At 42.3% G+C, this 23,650-nt stretch overlaps 1 protein-coding gene across 18 annotated transcripts in view; it reads right to left on the bottom strand.

Annotated features, from left to right (window-relative positions):
- The window catches only part of FHOD3 (formin homology 2 domain containing 3), a 573,780-nt gene that overhangs the window by 227,735 nt on the left and 322,395 nt on the right, over positions 1-23,650 (bottom strand). For all 18 annotated transcript variants that reach the window (XM_061588106.1, XM_061588108.1, XM_061588113.1 and 15 more), the window contains exon 6: positions 13,012-13,106. In XM_061588106.1, coding sequence (XP_061444090.1) covers positions 13,012-13,106 — 95 coding nt within the window. The remainder of the gene's footprint in view (positions 1-13,011; positions 13,107-23,650) is intronic.

Here is a 23,650-nt window from a genome sequence, read left to right as displayed (position 1 = left end):
TTTCTGTACACGAGGGCTCAGTGGCTGGAGGGATTGAGTCAGTCTAGGGCCTAAAGGCACTTAGAGATATTTTACAATCAAGCAGTGTACTGTTGTTGTTGTTGTTATGTGCCTTCAAGTCGATTATGACTTATGGTGCCCCTATGAATCAGTGACCTCCAGTAGCATCTGTCATGAACCACCCTGTTCAGATCTTGTAAGTTCAGGTCTGTGGCTTCCTTTATGGAATCAATCCATCTCTTGTTTGGCCTTCCTCTTTTTCTACTGTTTTTCCCAACATTATTGTCTTTTCTAGTGAATCAGGTCTTCTCATGATGTGTCCAAAGTAGGATAATCTCAGTTTCATCATTTTAGCTTCTAGTGACGGTTCTGGTTTAATTTGTTCTAACACCCAATTATTTGTCTTTTTCGCAGTCCATGGTATCCGCAGTGTATAAATTTTGTTAAATAAAAATAATGTGATAAGCTGTTTCCTGCAGTTCAAAGGTTCCTCACATGGTGGCGCTCCACACAGTTCCTGCTCCAGCAGGTCCTGACATGTAATGTATTTGGTCCATTCCAATTCTATGTCTGTCACACACTTCCCAAATTGAGGGTTGGTGTGGTGTGGGAGTTAATTCTGGGGTAATCTAGAAAGTAACAGAGACCACATAGTGGTTTTAACTTATTATTTCAATTAATTGTTTATTTTTTCAAATAAACAAGAACCTGTGGCCCTCCAGATGTTGTTGGTCTTCAACTTCCATGAGCCTGGGTCAGGATGGCCAATTGTCAGGGATGATGAAGTTCCCCATCCGCTTTATAATTTTTGATATGTTATGTAACCTGGCCTAGGGAACATTTGGTGAAGAGCAGGCTATAAGTATATATAAATAAAGAATTAAATAAACACTGCAGTCCTCTGATCTGCCATAATTCCAATACAGCTTTCTACAGGAACAGAACTTGTTACCTTCAAAGGCATTGGAGACTATGTACTGTTTTGCATTCAGTTTCTAGCTGATCCATTCACCCTCTATATTTTACTGAATGGATTTGTTTTGCATTCATAGCTTGGTTTGGTTTCTCACACTTACAGTAAGCTCTGTTGGTGCCTATTTGATTACGACAAAAATGAAGTGGTGGGGGTTCTTGCCGCTCACACACTGATTCCTACTTAGCTGTTCCCCTGTTTGATATCTCTATAAAGTACTTTATTGTTGCAACTGATATTTTAGCAAAAGCAGGGACTTGGATGTAGACTAAGAGCAGTAACTTGGAGTCTAGCAATAACTGGGAGGACCACAACTTCCTCATCCCTGATCTGCCTGATAACAGGTGGCAGTCTTCTAAGCTAAGGTTCCACATATTTCTTATGGCTCCATGAGACAACAGGAACTGACCATTTCCTCCTAAATGTCGACTGGGGAAAAATTAGTATTGTTCCAAGTATTTCCTATATGTATGAAAATTACATTTGACACACAAATACACGCTTATTACACTTGAACCCTACACAAGAAAAGAGTAATATATGCACATTTATCAAGTTAAAAATAGTGTGTACAGAGACCATCAAGTCTTAAATAAAGCAATTATGAATATGTAATGTTAGTTTCCTGTGAGTGTGGTCAGTTAAAAAATGTGCTGGAATGCAGCATGCATCTTTGTGTTGTATTACTCCCAAATTCATCCCGTTGTTTTTTATTTGTTCTGCTAGGTGGCGCTATGGGATGGTTTTTTAACATCCCAGGATTTCTTTCCTCATGTACTACTATTGCTGCTTCACACATGCTCTCTTGGAAGTATCCCAGTTCCTCGGTGAGAGTAAGCACATTCAAGACTGCTGTGGCCTGATCTGTCCTTGTTGTGCTCTTGCTATTTTGACACATCATGAGTAGCACATACAGAAAATAAAGAGATGCTAAAAGTGGATCTCTGAGAGATGATCTCTGACTTTCTTAGGCATCGATTCTTGTATCACAGGGGTTTTTTTTTGTAAGCCACACTGATAATATATTTGACTGATGGGGTATAAATCATCATAATAAATAAATAAATAATAAACAGCAATCCTTTCCAGCATCTTTTTGTTCATTACACGACACATGTTTGAGCGTACATGAAAAATTCTTAAAGGACTGCTTTTAGCTATATTCAAGACTAATTGTTTTAAACAGCCGTGTATTTTAAGAGTGTTTCTGTTTATTTTCTTATGTCTCCTTATAAAGTTATAACTCATAACTATAGCAATAGTCATAATTTAGTTCATCAAAGGGATTTGTGCTTTCGGCACAGAGACAGCATGGGCTGTAAGATGCACTGTGAAAGGGAGGGGAGACTTGCAACTAACTAACCCAGTCCCTCCAAAACAGATGACACCAAGAGGATATGTTTATTCACTGACTGCTCCACTAAATGGTCTTTGACCTCAGGAACCTACTTACTAGCCCAGCCAACACTTTGTAGAAGGTAGTGTGGAGGGCATACAGTGAATAACAAGACCTCAGGCAAACTTAAACTCAAACAAATTTAGCTTTTATTAAAGGTTTTTGTGAGGCAGCAATTTAAAACAGTTATTGTGAAGGTATTTCTGTAAAAAAAAAAGTTAAGACTTGAAAAGTTTAACATAAAAACAAAATGAAAATACTGAGCAACACAGCCAGCTCAACATAGTCTGTTTCCCTAGTCAAGCTGACATTTAATAGTAAAGCAGTTCCAGCCCGCTTCTGTTCAGGAGAGTGGATCCACTGTAACTCTCTGGTTTCTTTCTTTTGATTTCAGTCCTTTCTGATTGATTGATTGATTGATTGATTGATATCCCACCCTTCCTCCCAGCAGAAGCCCAGGATGGCAAACAAAAGCACTAAAAACACTTTAAAACACCATAAAAACAGAACTTAAAATACATTAAAACAAAACATCTTTAGAAACATTTTTTAAAAGCTTCCAAGACATCATTTTTTAAAAAAAGGTTAAAAACATTTTTTTTTTTAAAGGATTAAAAACATATTAAGAAGCAATTCCAACACAGACACAGAGTGGAACAAGGACTCAACTTAAAAGGCTTGTTGAAAAAGGAAGGTCTTCAACAGGCACCGGAAAGATAACAGAGATGGTGCCTGCCTAATATTGAAGAGGAGGGAATTCCACAGGGTAGGTGCCGCCACACTAAAGGTCCATTTCCTATCTTGTGCAGAACGGACTTCCTGATAAGATGGTATCCGGAGGAGGCCCTCACCTGCAGAGCACAGTGATCGACTGGGTATATAAGGGATAAGATGGTCTTTCAAGTATCCAAGACACCAAGACTAGAACCTTGAACTTGGCCCAGTAGCAGATGGGCAGCCAGTGCAGGTCTTTCAGCAGCAGGGTGACATGTTGGCGATACCCTGCCCAGTGAGCAGTCTCACCACCACATTTTTCACTAGCTGTAGCTTCCGGAACAACCTCAAAGGTAGCCCCACATACAGCGCTTTACAGTAATCGAGCCTAGAGGTTACCAGTGCATGGACAACAGTGGTCAGGCTATCCCAGGCCAGAAACGGCCGCAGCTGTCTTACCAGCCAAAGCTGGTAAAAGGCACTCCTAGCCGGTGGTCACCTGGGCCTCTAGCGGCAAAGATGGATCCAGGAGCACCCGCAGACTACAGACCTGCTCTTTCAGAGGCAGTACAACCCCATCCAAAGCAGGTAACTGACCAGTTATCCAAACTTGGGAACCACCAACCCACAGCACCTCCGTCTTGCTAGGATTCAGACTCAGTTTATTGGCCCTCATCCAGCCCACCACAGAGTCCAGACAGCAGTCCAGGGCTTGCACGGCCTCTCCTGATTCAGATGTTATAGAGAAATAGAGCTGGGTATCGTCAGTGTACTGCTGACATCTCACCCCAAATCTCCTGATGACCACTCCCAAGGGCTTTATATAGACGTTAAACAGTATAGGGGACAAGATGGTACCCTCGGGCACCCCACAGCACAACTGCCAGGGGGCAGAAAGACAATCACCCAATGCTATTCTCTGAAAACAACCTTGGAGATAGGATCAGAACCACTGTAAAAAGTGCCTCCAATACCCATCTCACCAAGTTGTCCCAGAAGGATACCATGGTCAATGATATCAAAAGCCTTTGAGAGATCAAGTAAGAGTAACAGGGTCACACTCCCCCTGTCCTTCTCCTGATAAAGGTCATCCATCAGGGTGACCAAGGCCGATTCAGTCCCATAACCAGGCCTGAACCCAGACTGGAATGGGTCAGGATAATCTGTTTCATCCAAGAATACCTGCAATTGCTGCTCAACAACCCTCTCAATCACCTTCCCTAAAAAGAGGGTATTTGTGACCAGTCAGTAATTGTCACAGACCAATGGGTTCAGGGTGGGCTTTTTCAGGATCACAGCCTCTTTCAGGGCGGCTGGAAACACTCCCTCCTGCAATGATGCATTGACCATACCCTGGATCCACTCGCTCAAACCTCCTCGGCAAACTTTAATAAGCCAAGAAGGGCAATGGTCGACAGGACACGTTGCTGGCTGCATCGTCACAAGCACCTGGTCTATGTCATCAGACCACATCAACTGAGACTGTTCCCAAAAAGGTGCAGCAGACATTGCACTCAGTGGGGACTACATTAGATGTGGATGGGGCATCAAGACTGCTACGGAGATGAGCAACTTTACCCTAAAAGTGCCTTGCAAACAATTCACAGTGGGCCTCCAAAGGGTCTAAAAGTCCTTTTCCTGGAGTTGATGTCAACAGACCCCTGTTGTTGTTATGTCCCTTCAAGTAGATTACGACTTATGGCGACCCTATGAATCAGTGACCTCCAGTAGCATCTGTCATGAGCCACCCTGTTCAGATCTTGTAAGTTCAGGTCTGTGGCTTCCTTTATGGAATCAACCCATCTCTTGTTTGGCCTTCCTCTTTTTCTACTCCCTTCTGTTTTTCCCAGCATTATTGTCTTTTCTAGTGAATCATGTCTTCTCATGATGTGTCCAAAGTACGATAACCTCAGTTCCATTATATTAGCTTCTAGTGACACTTCTGCTTTAATTTGTTCAATACGGAATATGATGTTTTACTTGTGCCCAATCAGCCTCGCCACTTGTGCTCTAGCCGTCTTTCAGCCTGTTTCATTGCCCTTAACTCACTGGTGTACCAAGGTGTAAACCGGGCTCCACAATGCCGGAGAGGGCACTCGGGGGCAACCGTGTCAAGAGCCCAACGCGCCTCGCTGTTCCACAGCATGATAAAGGCTTCAACAGGGTCACCTGCTCTATCAATTGGGAACTCCCCCAGGGCATTCAGGAATCGAGTGGATTCCATTTGTCTCCAGGGGAAGACCATCTTAATCTGCCCACCACCCCTGCAGGGAAGGATTGGAGCCATAAGTCTAAACTCCACCAGGAAGTGGTCTGACCATGACAATGGGGTGACATCCAACCCCCCATCTCCAGAACACACTTTCCTCCTTCTGGAGCAAAAACCAAGTCAAGGGTGTGCCCTGCCCTATGTGTTGGGCCGGTGACAACTTGAGACAGCCACATGGTTGTCATGGAGGCCATGAAGTCCTGAGCTGGAACAATAGAGGCAGCCTCAGCGTGGACACTGAAATCACCCAGAACTATCGTTCTGCGCTCCTCCAACATCACAGCCAATATGGCGTCTACCAGCTCAGTCAGAGAAGCAGGGTGGACGGTACACCAGCAGCTAGTTTACTGTCTCCTTGGTCCAACACCAGGTGCAGGCCCTTACAGCCAGCTCCAAGACAGAGTGGTTTCCAGGTGACAGAGATGGAAGGTCTGTAGACCACAGCAACTTCTCCCTCTGTCCCTGCAGCCTGTGCTGGTGTTGCACCGAGTATCCAGGTGGGCAAAGCTGGGTCAGATCAACTACTCCCAGCTCACGCACCCCGGTCTTGGTAAGGCACACCAAATCGGCACCTTCACCCACGATCAAATCACTGATGATTGTGGTCTTATTGTGTACTGATCTGCTGTTAAACAACAATACACACAAGCCAGTGGGCACAGCAGATGAGTAATGAGGACAGGAGTAGCAGCAAGGAACAAGGCATAGAAAGCCTTGCCCTCGTCTTGTATGGTAATTCACCATCTCCCCATGGCTATACTTCCCTCTACCTGTGATCACCGAAATTGGGGTGGCATCACCCATGTCCCTCCTTACTAAGACTCCTCCTAAACCCCTGGTATGGACCCAACAAGAGCCCACCAATAAAACCTACCTGAGCCGATTATCCCAGTAGGCCTCTGCGTGAATTAGGAACAGTCAGACCCACTCAATATTTTTCACACAAGGCACATCTACTCCCCCTCTGTCTCACACCCAGGGAGGGCCAGCCTTCTGCCAGTTACATACTCTCACTCTGAAGGCATCTGGTGACTTTCTCCTATTATTCAGTTCACTGCCACGCTCTCACCCTGCGCAGGAACTACACATGAGCCACACACCCTCTCCATTACCCAATCTCCTCCAGATTGACTAGAAAAACAAAAGAAAGAAATAGAAGAGGGTAGCGCCCTCACCCTTGGGACTCCGTAAGGGACTCCCCAAAGGGCAACCCTGTTGCCCCTTTGGTGGCAATCCCATCAGTGGCAGACCCGCTACCTAAGGGCAGCTGGGCTTTTATGCTTCCTGACCCAACCAGGAGCTGATGCAAGAGGCTGTGCAATTAACTGCAGCCTCTCTCTGGAGCCAGGGTCAGGCAGGGGGTCCCAGTCCTTCTTCTTCCAACAGTGTTCTAACGCTAACTTCCTCTATTTTGCAGCTTAACTGATATACATTATTTCCCCTCCTCAGTAGCGGCCAGTGGGGTGGTATTGCTCACCTGGTTTCCCAATGTAGAGGTCGCTGCCAGTAACTGAGAGAGGAGGGGGATGGGCGAGGTGGCAGGGATGTTGCTGTGGTGCTAGGGCAGTATTGTGAGTATTTGATTGGCTCCACTGCTGCACTCACACCACAGTGACCTCCGTGCCACCTTGCCCCAGTCCTTCCTGGTTACCAGCAGCAACCTCTACATTGGGAACTCATGCAAACCATGCTGTTCCATCCTGCTCTACCAATTGGCTGCTACTGCTTCCTAACCTCTTGGCCAATCAGAGGGCAGTAGAGTTTTGTTTGCAATATTTCTTTCCCATAATTTCATAGAATCATAGAATTGGAAAGGGCCTATAAGGCCATCGAGTCCAATCCTCTGCTCAATAAAGGAATCCAAAATAAAGCATATCCAACAGGGACCTGTTCAGCTCCCTCTTGAATGCCTCCAGTGTTGGAGAGCCCACCACATCCCTAGGTCATTGGTTCCATTGTTATCACTCTAACAGTTAGGAAGTTTTTCCTGATGTTCAGCCAAAATCTAGCTTACTGTTATTTGAGCCCACTGTTCCTTGTCCTGCACTCTAGGACGAACAAGAAGCGATCCTGGCCCTCCTCTGTGTGACAGCCTTTCACATACTTGAATAATGTCATCATATCTCCCCTCAGTCTTCTCTTCTCAAGGTTAAACATGCCCAGTTCTTTCAGTCTCCTCCTCATGATTCCAGTCCCCTAATCATTCTTGATGCCCTCCTCTGAACCTGTTCCAGTTTGTCTGCATGTGTCTTAAAGTGAGGTGTTCAGAACTGGGCATAGAACTCAAGATGAGCCTATCAAGTGCCGAATAGATGGGTACCAATACTTCACACAATTTGGAAACTATACTTCTGTTAATGCAGCCTAAAATAGCATTTGCTTTTTTTGTTGCCACATCACATAGTTTGCTCATACTCAGCTTGTGATCAACAATAATTCCAAGATGCTTCTTGCATGCGGTATTGCTGAGCCAAGTATCCCCCATCTTATAATTATATGCTTGGTTTCTTTGTCCTAGGTGTAGAACTTTGCACTTATCCCTGTTAAATTTCATTATGTTCCAGCCTATCAAGCCTATCAATGCTCCAGCCTATCAAGATCCCTTTGAATGTTGTTTCTGTCCTCCAGGGTATTAGCTATCATTCACAATTTTGTTTCATCTGCAAATTTCCCTGCATCTCTTCATCCAATCATTAATAAAAATGTTGAAGAGCACTGGGTCCAGAAGTGAGCCCTGCCGTGCCCTGCTCATTACTCCCCCCCCAATTTGAGAAGGAACCATTGATAAGCACTCTTTCAGTACGATTCTGTAGCCAACTGTGGATCTATCTGATAATTGTTCCATCCAGCCCACACTTAGGAAGCTTGCCAATCAGAATACCATGGGGTACTTTGTCGAAAGCTTTGCTGAAGTTGAGATATATTATGTCCACAGTATTTCCACAGTCTATCAGGGGGGTTACCCAATAAAAAAAGAAGATAAGATTAGCCTGGTAGGATTTATTCTTGACAAAACCATGTTGACTTCTAGTTAGGGATGTGCTTGAATTTTGCAAAATTTGAATTTGACTCTGGATGTCATATTTATTTGCTTTTTTTGTCCTCGTGGGTTTTTTTCAAGTGGTTTTCCACGACTGAAGTGGATGTTTTTGAAAAATCACCTAAAATATCTATATTAATATCAATATTTTCATCAAAATATCAATATTAGTACTGATATTCCCTCAAAATATAATATTTATATTCTGTGGGAAATTGTGTTTTTTTAAAGATCTATGAAAATATATTGATATTAATATTGACCACCCTTTAGGATACACACCTTAACGTGGTGAGGAGGTTTGAGAGTGTTGAAGAAGCTGAGAGCAATGCCGTCAGGAGTCTAGACCAAGAGGCTAGACTCCTAGCAGGGGCACCCATGGTGGAATGGTCAAAGCTGAAACACCTGACTAAGATGCATCCAGAGGAAGGCAATGGTAAACCACCTCTGAATACCTCTTACCACGAAAACCCTATGAACAGAGTATCCAAAATGCAACACGAGATAGTGCTGGAAGATGAGATCCCCAGGTCAAAAGGCACTCAGCGAGCTACTGGGGAAGAACAGAGGACAAGTACGAGTAGCGCTGTGACTAATGACGCAGCTGGGTCAAAGCCGAAAGGAAGCCCAGAGGCTGATGCGCACAGATGCGAAAGGAGAGTCCGGAGTTGTACGACGCACACTATAGGACCATGGAATGTGAGAAGCATGAACCAGAGAAAGTTAGAAATGATAAAGCAAGAAATGGAGCGTATGAACATTACAATACTTGGCGTGAGTGAATTAAAATGGACGGGAATGGGACATTTTCAATCAGGCAACTACAAATATGCAGGAAATGAGAAATCAAGAAGAAACAGGGCTGCTTTAATAGTGAGAAGTGATGTAGCAAAAGCAATTAGGAGCTACAATGCAAGGTCTGAATGAGTGATATCAATGAGATTAAATAGGAAACCTATTAACATAACCATCATCCAAGTCTACGCTCCAACGTCAAACGCAGAAGAAGAAGAATTGGAGAGGTTTTATGCAGAAGTACAGGAGGAAATTGATCACACACCAAAACAAGATATGCTGGTAATCATGGGGGATTGGAATGCAAAAGGAGGGAACAGAGAAAAACTAGGATTGTGGGGAAATGCGGCTTAGGAGACAGAAATGAAGCAGGAGAAAGATTTATTGAATTCTGTGAAGCCAATGATTTGTTTCTTGCCAACACATTTTTTGAGCAACCAAAAAGATGACTGTATATGTGGACATCACCAGACGGTCAATATAGGAATCAATTGATTATATAATTGGAAACAGAAGATTGAGAAGTTCTATACTTTCTACAAAAAACAAGACCAGGAGCAGACTGCAGTACAGATCATGAACTGCTCGTATCGAAAATCAGAGTAAATCTAAAGAAGAACAACAAAGCAATCATAATGCCAAAATACAATTTAAATAACATCCCAGAAGAATATAAAGATAAATAAGGAACAGATTTGAGGCTTTAAACTTAGTTGACAGAGAACCAGAAGAACTATGGAATGAAGTCAGAGACGTTATCAGGGAAGAATGCAAAAAGACAGAAAGACCTCAATGGATGACTGAAGAATCTCTTAAAACAGTTAAAGAAAGAAGGAAAGCAAAATCAAAAGGAGATAGAAACATGGTCAGAACCCTAAATGTAACTAAACAACGACTTGTACGTAGGGACAAAGAAAACTATTACATAAATTGTATAGAAATAGAAAAGGACAACAAAATGGGAAGAACAAGAGCCCTATTCCAAAAGATTAGAGAAATGAAAGGGAAATTTAAACCACGAGTAGGGATGCTGAATAATCAACAGGGTAACACACTGACTGACCGAGATGAAATAAAAGGAAGATGGAAGCAATGTTGGAATATATGAGGTTCAACTCCAACTTGGTGGGTAGCTAGAGAGAGCTAGACCTCTTGCTGGTTAAGGCTATACCTATCCCTTTGATCCTGCCGTCTCTTCCCTTCCTGCTAGGCTGATAAGCAAAGGAATGTTGAATACCAGTTCCTTCCCGCCTCTCTCAGTTTTCTCTTTCTCTCCAGAGGGGAGCAGACATCTTCTCTTTGTCTCTCCTCTCAACCAGGATGAGGGGGAGTACTGGGAGCAGTGCTCGCTGCTCCAGCATAGCCAGTTACATATAGAACTCTTTCGTATCATGCATGTACTTCCAGAATAAAGTAGTTGTTTCTTATCTTAAAGCTTAAAGTTTCTGTCTGACTAATTTGCAGGGAAGATAGAATCTTAGCAAAGATTCATACACACACACTAAGCTCGCTCAATACTCTCCGTTCTGCAGCGCTACATAACTTTGCTAAGCCTCTCAATAGAGAGAAATTCCGACAAGCAATACACCGAAGAACTCTATAAAATAGATGACAGGATGACAGATTCATTCACGGAGGAACCGTATGATGAAGAACCAGAAATTTTAGAATGCGAGGTGAAAGCTGCTCTTAAAATACTTGGAAGAAACAAATCACCAGGAACAGATGGCATACCAACAGAGTTGCTACAAGTACTGAGACTGAATCTGTCCAGATTTTGACAAAAATCCATTAAGAAATATGGAAAACTAAACAATGGCCCACAGACTGGAAGCGTTCAATATATATCCCAGTTCCAAAGAAAAGGGATCCCAGAGAATGCAGTAATTATCAAAATATTGCCTTAATATCCCATGCAAGTAAAGTAATGCTCAAGATTCTACAACAAAGGCTCTTACTATATATGGAGCGAGAAATGCCAGACATCCAAAATGGATTTAGAAAAGGAAGAGGCACCAGAGATCATATCGCAAACATACATTGGATAATGGAACGGACAAAGGAATTTCAGAAGAAAATCACCCTGTGCTTTATGAAAATGAAATGAACTACCTTCAAATTGATCCCGACTTATGGCAACCCTATGAATAGTGCTTTATAGACTACAGTAAAGCCTTTGACTGTGTAGATCATGAAAAACTATGGAATGCTTTAAAAGAAATGGGGGGTGCCATAGCATTGGATTGTCCTGATGCGCAACCTATACTCTGGACAAGAGGCTACTGTAAGGACAGAACATGGAGAAACCGATTGGTTCCCTGTCAGAAAGGGTGTGAGACAGGGGTGTATTTTATCACCCTATTTGTTTAATCTGTACACAGAACATATCATACGGAAAGCGGGATTGGACCAAGATGAAGGAGGTGTGAAAATTGGAGGGACAACATTAATAATTTAAGATATGCAGACGATACCATATTCTTTCCCTTTTTCCTTATTGGAATTGTTTGCCATTGTGCCTTTAGAATTTCCTTGTTTAGAAACTCTCGCCCATCTTGGATTCCTTTTCTCATTTGGGTCGCTTGCCATGGGGCCTTACTTATCATTGTTCTGAGTTTATTAAAATTGGCTTTCCTGAAATCCAGGGTAAGCATATGGCTATTTGCAACTTTTGCTTCCTTTAAAATCAAGAACCCAAGTATAACATGGTCACTTTCCCCAGAGTTTCCATCATTGCCACTTCATCCACCAAGTCATCTCTATTGGTTAGAATCAAGTCAAGGATAGCTGATCCTCTAGTTCCTTCCTCCACTTCATGTAGGAGAAAGATATCTCCAACACATCAGGAATTTCTTGAAGGGACTGTGCTTGGCAGAATTTGTCTCCCAACAGATATCAGGGTAATTGAAGTCCCCCATTACTACTACACAGAGCTTGGAAAAGTTACTTTTTTTGAACTACAACTCCCATCAGCCCAATTCAGTGGCCATGCTGGCTGGGGCTGATGGGAGTTGTAGTTCAAAAAAAGGAACTTTTCCAAGCTCTGCTACTACATCATGCCTCCTCAAAACACTGGCAATTTGTTTTTCAAAAGTTTCATCCTCTTCTTCTTGACTGGGTGGTTGGTAGTAGACTCCAATCACCATGTTCCTTTTATTCCTTGCCCTATTTATTTTAATTCAGATACTCTCAGTTTCTCACTCTCCCCTCACCCTCCTTTCACTTTTAGGTTTCATTTTAGCAACAAAATAAGTTTGATAACAGATAAATATGTCAAAATAAACAGAGCCTGGCACCAAACAGACATCAAATTGAGTGCCAGGCAATGTCCCTGGGGAGAGCATTCCATAAACAGGTTATTACAATTCTCTCCTCAGTTGCAACTTGCCTCGCTTCAGTCAGTGGAAATGGGAGAGAAAGGGGCAGCAGCCTCCAAGAATTAACTAAGTGTAAGTTCATGCAGAAGTAGGAAATCTTTCAAGTACCCAGGGGTCAAGTTATGTAAAGCATCAAAGATAAGCACCACCACATCATTTTTAAACAACGTAACTCCACATATACTGTCCCATGGATTATTTTCACTGGCTGAGAAAAGAGGAAGCAGTATTCTCTTTTGCATGTGTACTTCTCTGCTTGCAGATAGTATCAATCTAATGGAATTTCTTAGAGTCACCAACATGTCCTCTATATTTTTTGTATATGTGTCTGTATACACACAACTATATCTATATATGTATACACATACACACCCACAAAACTACACATTTTAAAAACAATTATGGTTAAATCTTCATTAAGTGTTCAGTAGTTGGAACTCTTCTTACCTTTGACCCAATGAGAGCGTACAGCCACTGGATTGTTTCATTATGATTTATTACTCCATTCATCCCATCTACATATAGCATAATTTGTCCCAGCGCTAAGGAAACAAAGAAGATAAGAAGATAATGAGAAAAGGCACAATACCTCTTTCTGCTTTTAAATTACAGCAGGTGGCAATTCTGAATAAACTCAAGTAACTCTTCTGGAAGGAGTACCATTTTATGCAAATTCAATCTAAATATAATCCCAGTGCATGTGTTGAACGGGGTCTGTATGTGGATGGATGTGTGTAAATGAGGTTTGTGAATGTATGGATGTGTATGTGAATGAATGTGTGTGTGTGAAAGAGACAGAAAAGGGGTATCCCCACTCACTTTTTACTTCCCCATTCACCATTGGTATATGTCCCCAAGCACTTTCCCCTGAGGGATTTATTTATTTATTTAAAATATTGCTGAGCTGCCATTTATCTAATAGATTCCAGGGTAGTGTACAACCAATATAACCCTTGACTTTAAAAAGCACAGCACATATTAGGTAGGTAAAATTACTCAGAACACTTTTATTTTCAGTGCAAGATTGATAGAATCCTGTATTTGAACAAGCCTGATCTATGTTCCAGTTAAGAATTTCTATATGGAAGCCATTGGATGAGTGCTATTACCATCACATATGTTGTGATTCAAAGAGAACTGTATACCAGCTGAGGTACTAACCACCACTATTTATATGTATTTTAAGTGCTGTGTGAAGAACTACTTTCTTTTGCCGTCCTGAACCGTTCAGCCATCAGCTTCGCTGGACGTCCCTGAGTTCTAATTTTATGACAGAGAGAGAAATTCTCCCTATCCACTTTCTCCACAACATGCATAATTCTGTACACCTCTACCATGTCACCTCTTGCCTTTTCTCTAAACTTAAACCCTCCAAATGTTGTAACTTTTCCTCATAGGGAATTGTTCCATTCCCTTGATGGCTTTGATTCCCCTTTTCAGAACCTTTTCAAAGCTCTACAATGTCCTTTTTGAGGTGAGGTGACCAGAACTTGATCCCTCAGAGATCAAGTCTGGAGTTTGGGGGTCATTCTTGACTCCCAGCTATCTATGGAGGCACAGGTAGCGGCCATCAGTCAGGCGGCGTTTTATCAACTACATCTCGTCTGAGGATATGCCCTTACCTCCCGAGCCATTTGCTTCCCAAAGTAGTACATGCTCTGGTCTTATGCCGGCTGGATTATTGTAATGCCCTATATGTTGGTCTTCCCTGGACTACGGTTCGTAAGCTGCAACTAGTGCAGAATGCGGCAGCTTGCCTGATTATGGGCAGTCGCCGCCGTGACCATATCACCCCAGTCCTTAAGGAATTGCACTGGCTACCTGTGGTTGCGTGGGCCAAATTTAAGATCCTGGCTTTAACTTATAAGGCTCTTTATGAGGCCGGCCCACTCTATTTAAAGAGTCGCCTTCACTAGCTCCAGGGGAGCCGGCTTACAAGATCGTCCTTGAATGGCTCATTTCTTATACCTCCAGTAAAAGAAGTGAGGTTGGTGAGGACAAGGTCTAGAGCCTTTTCTATCGTGCTCCTACGCTTTGGAATTTGTTGCCAACTGACCTCCGTCAGGCCCCCTCCCTGTTACGCTTTCGGTGGACTTTGAAGACCTGGCTCTTTACCCAGCTGTGGGAAGGGGATTAGGCTGGCAGATTGCAGTTCTTGGGGGGTTTAAATTCAAATTTAGGCTGGCTGATTGCAGATCTTGAGGGGCTTAAATGTTTAAGCTTTTAATTTTTAATCTCTAATTTTTAGGAGTTTAAGTCTATATGGAATGTACTTGTGCTTGGTTGTAAGTCGCCCAGAGTGGCAGATTAACCTCTGCCAGATGGGCATCTAACAAATCTCATAAATAAATAAATAAATAAATAAACTGTACACTGTATACCAAGTGCAACTGCACCACAAATTTGTATAACAGCATTATGATACTGGCAGTTTTATTTTCAATATCTTTCTTAATCATCCTAGCATGGAATTAGCCTTTTTCACAGCTGCAGAACACTGGGTTAGTCACTGACAGTTCAGGCAGCATGTGTATTTGTCCCAGTGTGCATCACTTTACACTTGCTTATATTGAATTACATTTGCCAATTTACTGCCCATTCACCCAGTTTGAAGAGATCCTTTTGGAGCTCTTCACAATCTCTTTCCATTTATTATGATTACTATTTTCATCTGTTAGCCGCCTCATACCCAATGGTCTCAACGCAACTTACAACACATTTAATAACATACAATATAAAAGTTTTTAAAAGGAATCATTAAGACAGCTCACACCAAAGGCCAAAGGTCTGAATGAAAAGGAAGGCCTTTGCCTGGTGCCTAACAGTGGATAAAGAAGGTGCCAGGGATGCCTCCCTGGGGAGAGCATTGCATAGCTTGGGAGGGCATACCATTGAAACGGCCCATTCTCATGTTGCCACCCCGAGGCTCCCATGGAGGGGGCACACAAAGAAGGGCTTCTGATGACGAACACAGGGTCTGGGACGGTTTAGACGGGGAGAGGTGGTCCTTGAAATATTGAGGTCCTGAGTCACATAAGGCTTTACGGGTGAAACCAGCACTTTGACTTGGGCCTGGAAACTAATTGGTAGCCAGTACAGCCGTGGCAGAATTGATGTTATATGTATGGACTGACTTGCCCTGGTCAGCAATCTGTCTGCCAAATTCTGCACTAGCTGCAGTTTCCAGACCATCTTAAAAGGCAGCCCTACAAATAGTGCATTGCAGTAGTCTAGCCTAGATCTTACCAGAGCATAGACAACAGAAGTTAGGCTATCCCTGTCCAGAAAGAGGTGCAGCTGGGCCACCAGTTGAAGCTGATGGAAGGCACTCAGCGTCACCAAGGCCACTTCAAGCAACAGTAATGGATCCAGGAGTACCGCCAAGCTACATATTTGCTCCTTCAGAGTGAGTGTCATTCCATCCAGAGCAGGCCACAGCCCATCTATCTGGTCTAGAAAACCACCCACTAACAGAGCCTTAGCCTTGTCTGGATTAAGATTCAGTTTAATGGCTCTCATCCAGTCAATTACCAAGGCAAGACACCAATTTAGCACATCCACTGCCACACCTCTAGATGTAAGGGAGTAGAGCTATGCGTCTTCAGAATATTGCTGACAAAGTACTCCAAAACTCTGGATAACCCTACTTAGCAGTTTCATGTAGATATTAAATAGCATGGGGGATAGAATCAAACCTTGCAGAACCCCACATTGATGCTTCCATTGGGCTGAACAGCATTCCCAGGCACCACCCTCTGAAAACGATCATCCAAGTAGGACTGGAACCACTGCAAAGCAGTGCCACTCACCCCCAACTTGGACAGCCACTCCAGAAGAATTCCATGGTTGATGGCATCAAAAGCCACTGAATCAAGGAGAATTAACAGTAACACACACACCCTGTCCCTCTTCAGACCAAGGCAGTTTCTGTCACAAAACTGGTCTAAATCCTGATTGAAATGGATCCAGAAAATCATTTTCATCCAAGAGAACCTGGATCTGGTCCTCACTGGTTTTAACATGCATGAAGGTAGAATCGGTGACAACAAAGCAATATGGCGATTTAGAAATGGCAGTCATTTCACACATGCACACGCACACACATATATTCTGCCCTCATTTGAGATCCCCTGCGACCATCTGCAGCAACACTTGACCATTTATTACACCTTCACATTATAATGTACTTTGCCACTTTTATGTGTGGTTCACACATCCAGCTCAAGCCAGAACTGCTATAACTCTCTCTTAAAAGGTTACATCAAATATAGCATGAGATTTACTAGCAGACAGACTTTGGCAAAATCTGCTTTATGAATCAGGATCCCAATGCAGACCAGAATTGTGTGCTTATAGATCTCCTGCTTGGATGCCTGTCTCCAATAAATGGGCTTTGCTTATACATTGTAATTGAGAGCACTCATGAAATTTTTATTTATTTATTTATTATTTAATTTATATCCCGCCCTTCCTCCCAGCAGGAGCCCAGGGCGGCAAACAGAAACGCTAAATGTCCATTAATGCTGCATACAGACTGGAAGTGCATCCAGATTGTGATGCAGGTGATCCCTACTGGACAGTGTGGATGCATGTAAGATTTACCTTCCAATCTGGTTTATCTGATGAGTATGGAAATAGACATTCTTATCTAGTAATGGGAGCCAGTGGGTGGCTTGCTTATGACTATCTCTTAACTGTGACCTAAATGTCAGTGAACAATGAAAAGAACTTTAATGCACATGACTATTAAAATTACATCAAAGGGGACCAGAGCTGTAGCTTTTATTATTAGATAATTCAGAACTGCTGTCCAGCTGTAATTAGAGAATGCCTAAATGAATATTATTTTTGTGTCTCTTTAGTACAAAGAAAATTGCCCTTTGATCAGAATCAGATAAGGTCACCAAGCTGCTTCCTTGTAGTGAAACTTCTTGAATCAGGAGGAAAGGATTTAATTTGCATCTGAACAAAATGTGAAACAAATTTTATGCCCCACACATTTTTTTTTCAAATTAATAATGAACTTAAAGACTGCTAGAAGTCAGCCTTTAAAGCAACACATACACATTACAACAACAAAGATTGACTAAGTATTTAGGTAAATTCTGGACTGCATCGGTCCCCAGCTTTCAGGTTGTTGCTCAGCATAGTCAAAAAAAACAGGCCCTTTAATAAGCCCCATGCAAAGAAACCACAATAACGTTAAAAAGAGATTCCTGACTATTTTCATCTGCTACTGAAGGATCTTATCAGAAGCTTCTTCCAAGACTATGGAATTTGATTATATCTGCTACAGCTTCAGGTTAGCATTGTGAATTTTGATGGAAAATTGTGAACACATAAAATAAATGCTATCAGACAGTCTGTTGCTGTTTAAACAACTGGCAAATGAAAAGCAATGTTTTAAAAAATGAAAACAAATGTGCTACAGGATGTCATCAAGCTGTTGTTCAGACAGTGACCTAGACTACATCCGTAAGTTGCATCTACAAGCTTTATCTATCAAATGTTAGCATTAGCAGTTGCTGACAGTCCTTAGAACACAGGCATCGAGATTCATTTGTTAAGAAGGAACTTATTTCCTGGCTGCTCTTAGGCTGTAAATATCATAACACAAAGCCAGCTGGAGGTAGGGAACCTCTAGAGTAGGAATGAGGGACCTTTGGCCCTCCAGATGTTATTGGAATCCATCAGCCCTACCATGGCCAACAGTTAGGGATTATGGGAGTTTCCCAACCCTGCTCTAGAATATCCTTAGGGAACTGTACTTCACAGCTAGCTGGTTTTTTAAAATTGTAATTGTAGTAAATTACTATTCTAAAATATCATCAGTCAAAATCAGCTCTACTGCATTGGCAATTAGGGCCCAAGAGGAAGCTGCAGAAATCAACAACTTTCATTCCAAATGGCATGTTTATCCAGGACTCTTTACAGAGTAAATATTGCTTGCTTTATTTGTAAAAAAAAAGAGTCCTCACATAAGAATTTAACAGATTACTAAAAGTTAAAGGAAGACTTGGAGGTTTTTTTAAAAAATAATCAAAATAAGCATTATATAATGTTATTAACAACAAATCACAGTTCTTCAATATGTTTTACTGTTTTATTATTGTTTTAAGTCGCTTTGGGTTACGTTTCTGAGGAAAGCAACTAAATAAAGCAATAAAGTAATAAAATAACAAACATTAAACTTTTTTTAAAAAACCTCCAAAAAAGAAAGGTTCTCAGCTGTCTCTGAAAGGAAAGCTGAGAGGAGATTGAACAAATTCCAAAGCAATGGCTCTTCCACAGTGAAGGCCTTGCTCCTTGTAGAGGCTATCCTGTATTCAGATTCAGATGGAATCTGAAGCATGACCTTCTCAGAAGATATAACATGCTGAGGGGAGGCTGGCTCACACAGGAGGAGAAATTCTCTGAGAACCGTGCCATTTAAGCTTTCAAGATTATTTTTCTTTTCTTTTTTAATTAAGATATCACATATAGTATACATATCATAATATACCTGATACATAATTCAGCTTAACAAAATGCATAAATGAGCATGCATACACCCTAATGAAAAGAGAGTGAGGTTATTTCTGTACTTCCCCCCAAATAGTAATAGAATATGCAATCATGTATAATATTGTGTAAGAAGAATACTGCAGGACAATTTTTATTAATTTTATGTATCCTAGCTGGTGTAATATACCTACTCATCATCTATAACAGTTTTCTCCAATTTCCATATTTAGGGAAAACCTGTGCGCTATTTTTCAAAGATGTTCCCTTATATCTATTAAGTTGTTCTCCCCGATACTTTTGAGCCCATTTAAGGATATGGGCTTTTACTTGCTCAGGCTCTGTATCATAACTGACCAGCAGTTGATAAATTTTTGCTTAAGTATATCTTTTATTTTTCTTTATTAACTTTTCAAATTCTGCTAACTCTTGTATTTGTTCATATTATCTAAGATGTTCCTGCAAACAAGGTAGCATTTCAAAATATTCAAACCATTGTAGATTCCTCCCATGTAGAATAAGAAACCATGAACCCCTGATATACCAGATCTTGCATTCTAAATTTTCATATCCTCCCATACTTGAAATCTTATATATAGGTGTTGTCTTTAATTTTATCCAAGACTGAGAACAGAGGTGAAGAACTGGGATTTAATCATCATTTAATCATCCCAAACTTTCAGCGGATTTGAAAACAAGTTATCTCCGATTGTTGTTTATCCTTGCAATTAAGGTAAAGGTGTCCCCACACTTATAGTGCGAGTCGTTTGCAGTCGAGGGGCAAAATAAAACACAGAGACGTCAGCTTGGGTTGAACAAGAGCCACTTTATTAAATTACATTAAACATAAACCCAATTTAAAGTGACCTGCAGAAGGAAAACCTAGGTGCGGGAACTGTCTCTAAGCAAGTATCTTGCCATACAGCTCTTGGGCGACCAGCCCCTGCCGGAGGAAGGGCAAGCCCATGTGCTTACCTTTACTCAGGCCACACCTTGTAGGTGAGTAGGGGGGCCTTCCTACGTCATCCCCACCCGGGGCTGGATAACCCCTGGGTAGATGAGATAAGTTGGCCCCAGAGGCAGCCCATATCCTGCCCTCAAGCCAGAAAGCTCTGACAGACAGGCCTCCGAAACCGCCAATCACCTCCAAAGGTGCCTAAGGGGGCCACCTAGCTGTCCTTACCTATTTCCCTTCCCGCACCTTCCCGCACTAGTGCTAAAATGATCTGCCCGGTAGGGCATTAACCTCCAATGCAAATTAGCCAAATTAGCCAAAACCACCTATTGATCACAACGCCCCCTAACCCGATCCCCTCCCACTCCCATAGTGTGGAGCAGGCAAAAAACCTGCCCGCCAACAAGGGTGGGCAGGATAAAAATTCCTACTTGGCCCCGAAGCGACCCCTAGGCACACCATGAAAGAGGGAGGGCGGGGTGGCATCGCGCGAGCAAAGAGGAAGTAGGAAGGAGTGGCTGGGCTTAAATAGGCCATTAAACCCCGCCCCTTCATGCTGCACGTCGTGCGCACGTAATAGATGCGACGCGTGACTTTGCCCCAACGGAAGATGGAGGCAGCAGCTTCACCTCCGGCTGCAACTAGGCCCCACTCATCAGCTATGCGGTGAGTGAGGCCTCATTTCCAACTCTTAGGGTGACGTCTTGCGACGTTTACTAGGCAGTCCATATATATGGGGTGGAATTGCCAGTTCCTTCCCTGGTCTTTCTTTACCCCCCAGCATATGCTGGGTACTCATTTTACCGACCACGGATGGATGGAAGGCTGAGTGGACCTCGACCCCTTTTACCGGAGATTTGACTTCCTCCTTCCGTTGGAATTGAACTCCGGCCGTGAGCAGAGCTTCGGCTGTGTTACCGCCGCTTACCACTCTGCGCCACGGAGGGTCTTGCAATTACCACATAATATTTTATATAAAGGTGTTCTCTACATATTTTGTTCAAGTTTTGCTATGTTAGGGTTAAGTAATGCAGTCTATAACAGTAATGGGAGGTGAAGGTATGTGGGTGGGATGCCATTATTCTCCTGGCTTCCAACTACAGTGGGTCACTGACTGAGAGGGGGGAAGCATGGAGAGCTCAGTGCAGGGTGGGGCAGCAGAACCAATCCAAAGCTCCTGCCACTGCATGCCACATTGCACTATGTCACACTAAGCACATCATGATTGTCCAAGATATACCATCCTGATGGACCAAGGCCAACAATATTACTCCTTAGGTCACAATAGTACAATCCAGTGATATAATGTTGGTCTGTTGTGTGCTTTCAGCTTCACCTCTCATCTTATTTTGTTTAGCAGCTATTTGTGAATGATTCACCAAAAATGACATATCAGATATTGGCAAACCAAGAGAACAGGAACCAACTGTGTTTCACATTTTTTGTTTTTGTCTAGGGCTGGCCCAAAGTATTATTCATGAGAAACTTCATCCTAGGATGGGGGAATGTGGTCATACAAAACCTCCCCACAACCCAAGATATATTTAACATTTGTTTTTTCTGTGGGTGTTTGCAGCTATGATGCTTGGTGCCATTTTGTACTTCCCATGCTGTGCAGCACTAGAAAACAAGAAGAGTCACTTGGTTGGCCTGTCAACTGATTATGACTTCTGCTTCAGAGCTTTATCACAGTACCTGAAGAAACAGAAGTGTCCCCGCATTGCCTAAGCAACCAGCTGATCCTCTCTGTCTTCTAGCTGCAATTAGAGTTAGGACAAGGATTGCCTGAATTTATTGTTTGACATACATTCTGGGACATTTTGGTGAAATAAAATTTGCATTCACAAAAAAACATGGTCAGCCTCATTGGTGGCCAGCCCCAGGTCAATAGAGGTTAAAATAGAACTCAAAGTAGCACCTAACACCACAGGTTAGATGGTAATTTGTATCAGCTTGCCAAGCATATGACATGACATCAGGTACAAATGTGATCTGTTTGGGCTCCTAGTTTTCTACATGCATTCTAGAAACTGTACTTTTCTCCTGTATCCCAAAAAATTGTGGGACCCCCCACACACATAAAAATGGTAGGTCTCAAGGAACCAGAGAGGAAAAAAAGATGGTACCAGGTACTACATCAGTGCTGGGGAACAAGCGGCAGAGCCTATCGGAATAGAAAAGAGAGGCAGTCTCACTAGTTTCAGCAGATACTTTTATCGATTTTCAAATATTTGCTGAAAACGTTTCTTTGCTGCCAGGCTTATGCAGGCAATTAAGAAAAACATTTTCCATAATAGCTGGGTGGTGATCTGTTTTAATATTTTGTGGTGATTTTTATTGTATCATTGTTGTAAACCACTTTGTTATTTTTTTAATAAAATTATGGTATACGAATATTTTTATAAATAAATAATAAAATAAGGATTGTGGAAAGATTATTGGCCAAGATAAAGCCGTGGCAGGGGATGGGGGCTATTGCTGGAGAAGGTGTGTTGCCTATAAACTGGCTTGCATCAAAAAAGACTGTGCTGCTCATATAAAGGAATCTGGTTTCTGTGACTTCCCACCATATCATTCTTCAGAGTCCTCCAACCCTCAGGAGTAGTTTTTGAAAGGTGGAAGGGGCTGCAGCAGGAGGAGGATTAGGGAAAACCTGGCTGTGCAAGCAGAACTCTGCCCACAGTTCGCTGGGCCTCAATAATTATATTGTGGCATTAAGACTTTTGTGTGCATCTCTTTGCGAACCCTAGCAATTCCTTTTCTATAATAAGGAGCCCTGGTTATCCATGTTGAATTGCTCTAGGAAATCACCTGGAGCTGGATAAAAAAAAGCATGGTAAATCTAAAGCTGGTTACCAGTCAATGTCTACAACCTGGAAGATCTGGCCCAAACAGGAGAGACAGCTGGTGTGGTATAATGGAAAGAATATTGGATTTGACTTAAGAAATCCCTGAATGAAGAAGTCAGTATTGAGATCAGCCCCTGAAGAAGAAGGAAAAACTTTTTGAAATGTGTCAGGCTGAAAAAAAACAGTTGTTTTATCTCATTTTTGTGGTGATCAACTTGCTTTTTTTGTTTCCTTTGGACTAGAAAGACCAGGATCCAAATCCCTACTCAGCCTTGAGAATCACTGGGTAGACAGTCATCCAAGCCAACCCACCTCAAGAGATTTTGGTGAGAGTAAACTGGGATAATCCAATCCGTGTTTCCCTGAGCAACGTGGAAGAAGGTTGAGATATATTTTATTTATTTATTTATTGAATTTATTCGTAGCCCATCTGGCTGGCTGTCCAGCCACTCTGGGCGACGTACAACATAGGCATACAATATGTAGGCATTAAAAATCTAAAAACAATGAAGATAAAATCTAACAAATCTAGAAAATAAATTCCCTTTTCTTGGTGAGTAACAGAGCTATAGGAGGCAGTAGTGCTCAGCCTAGAGGGGGGAAAAAAGCACAGCCTGGTGTCATAAATCTTCTGTGAACTAAACCCCTTCTTAAGATAAACAAAACATAATCCTGACTTTGAGGGAATGGAGAGAGGAACGTGATGTGCCAAATCTTGAAAGAGGAAGAAAGTTATTTTCTGAACTCCACCCCACATTTGAGCTGCTTTTGAGCCCATTTA

Source organism: Rhineura floridana, chromosome 11, assembly GCF_030035675.1.
Source record: "Rhineura floridana isolate rRhiFlo1 chromosome 11, rRhiFlo1.hap2, whole genome shotgun sequence".
NCBI lineage: Eukaryota > Metazoa > Chordata > Lepidosauria > Squamata > Rhineuridae > Rhineura > Rhineura floridana.
Note: the sequence above shows the minus strand (reverse complement) of the source record. Positions and strands in the feature narration are given on the sequence as shown.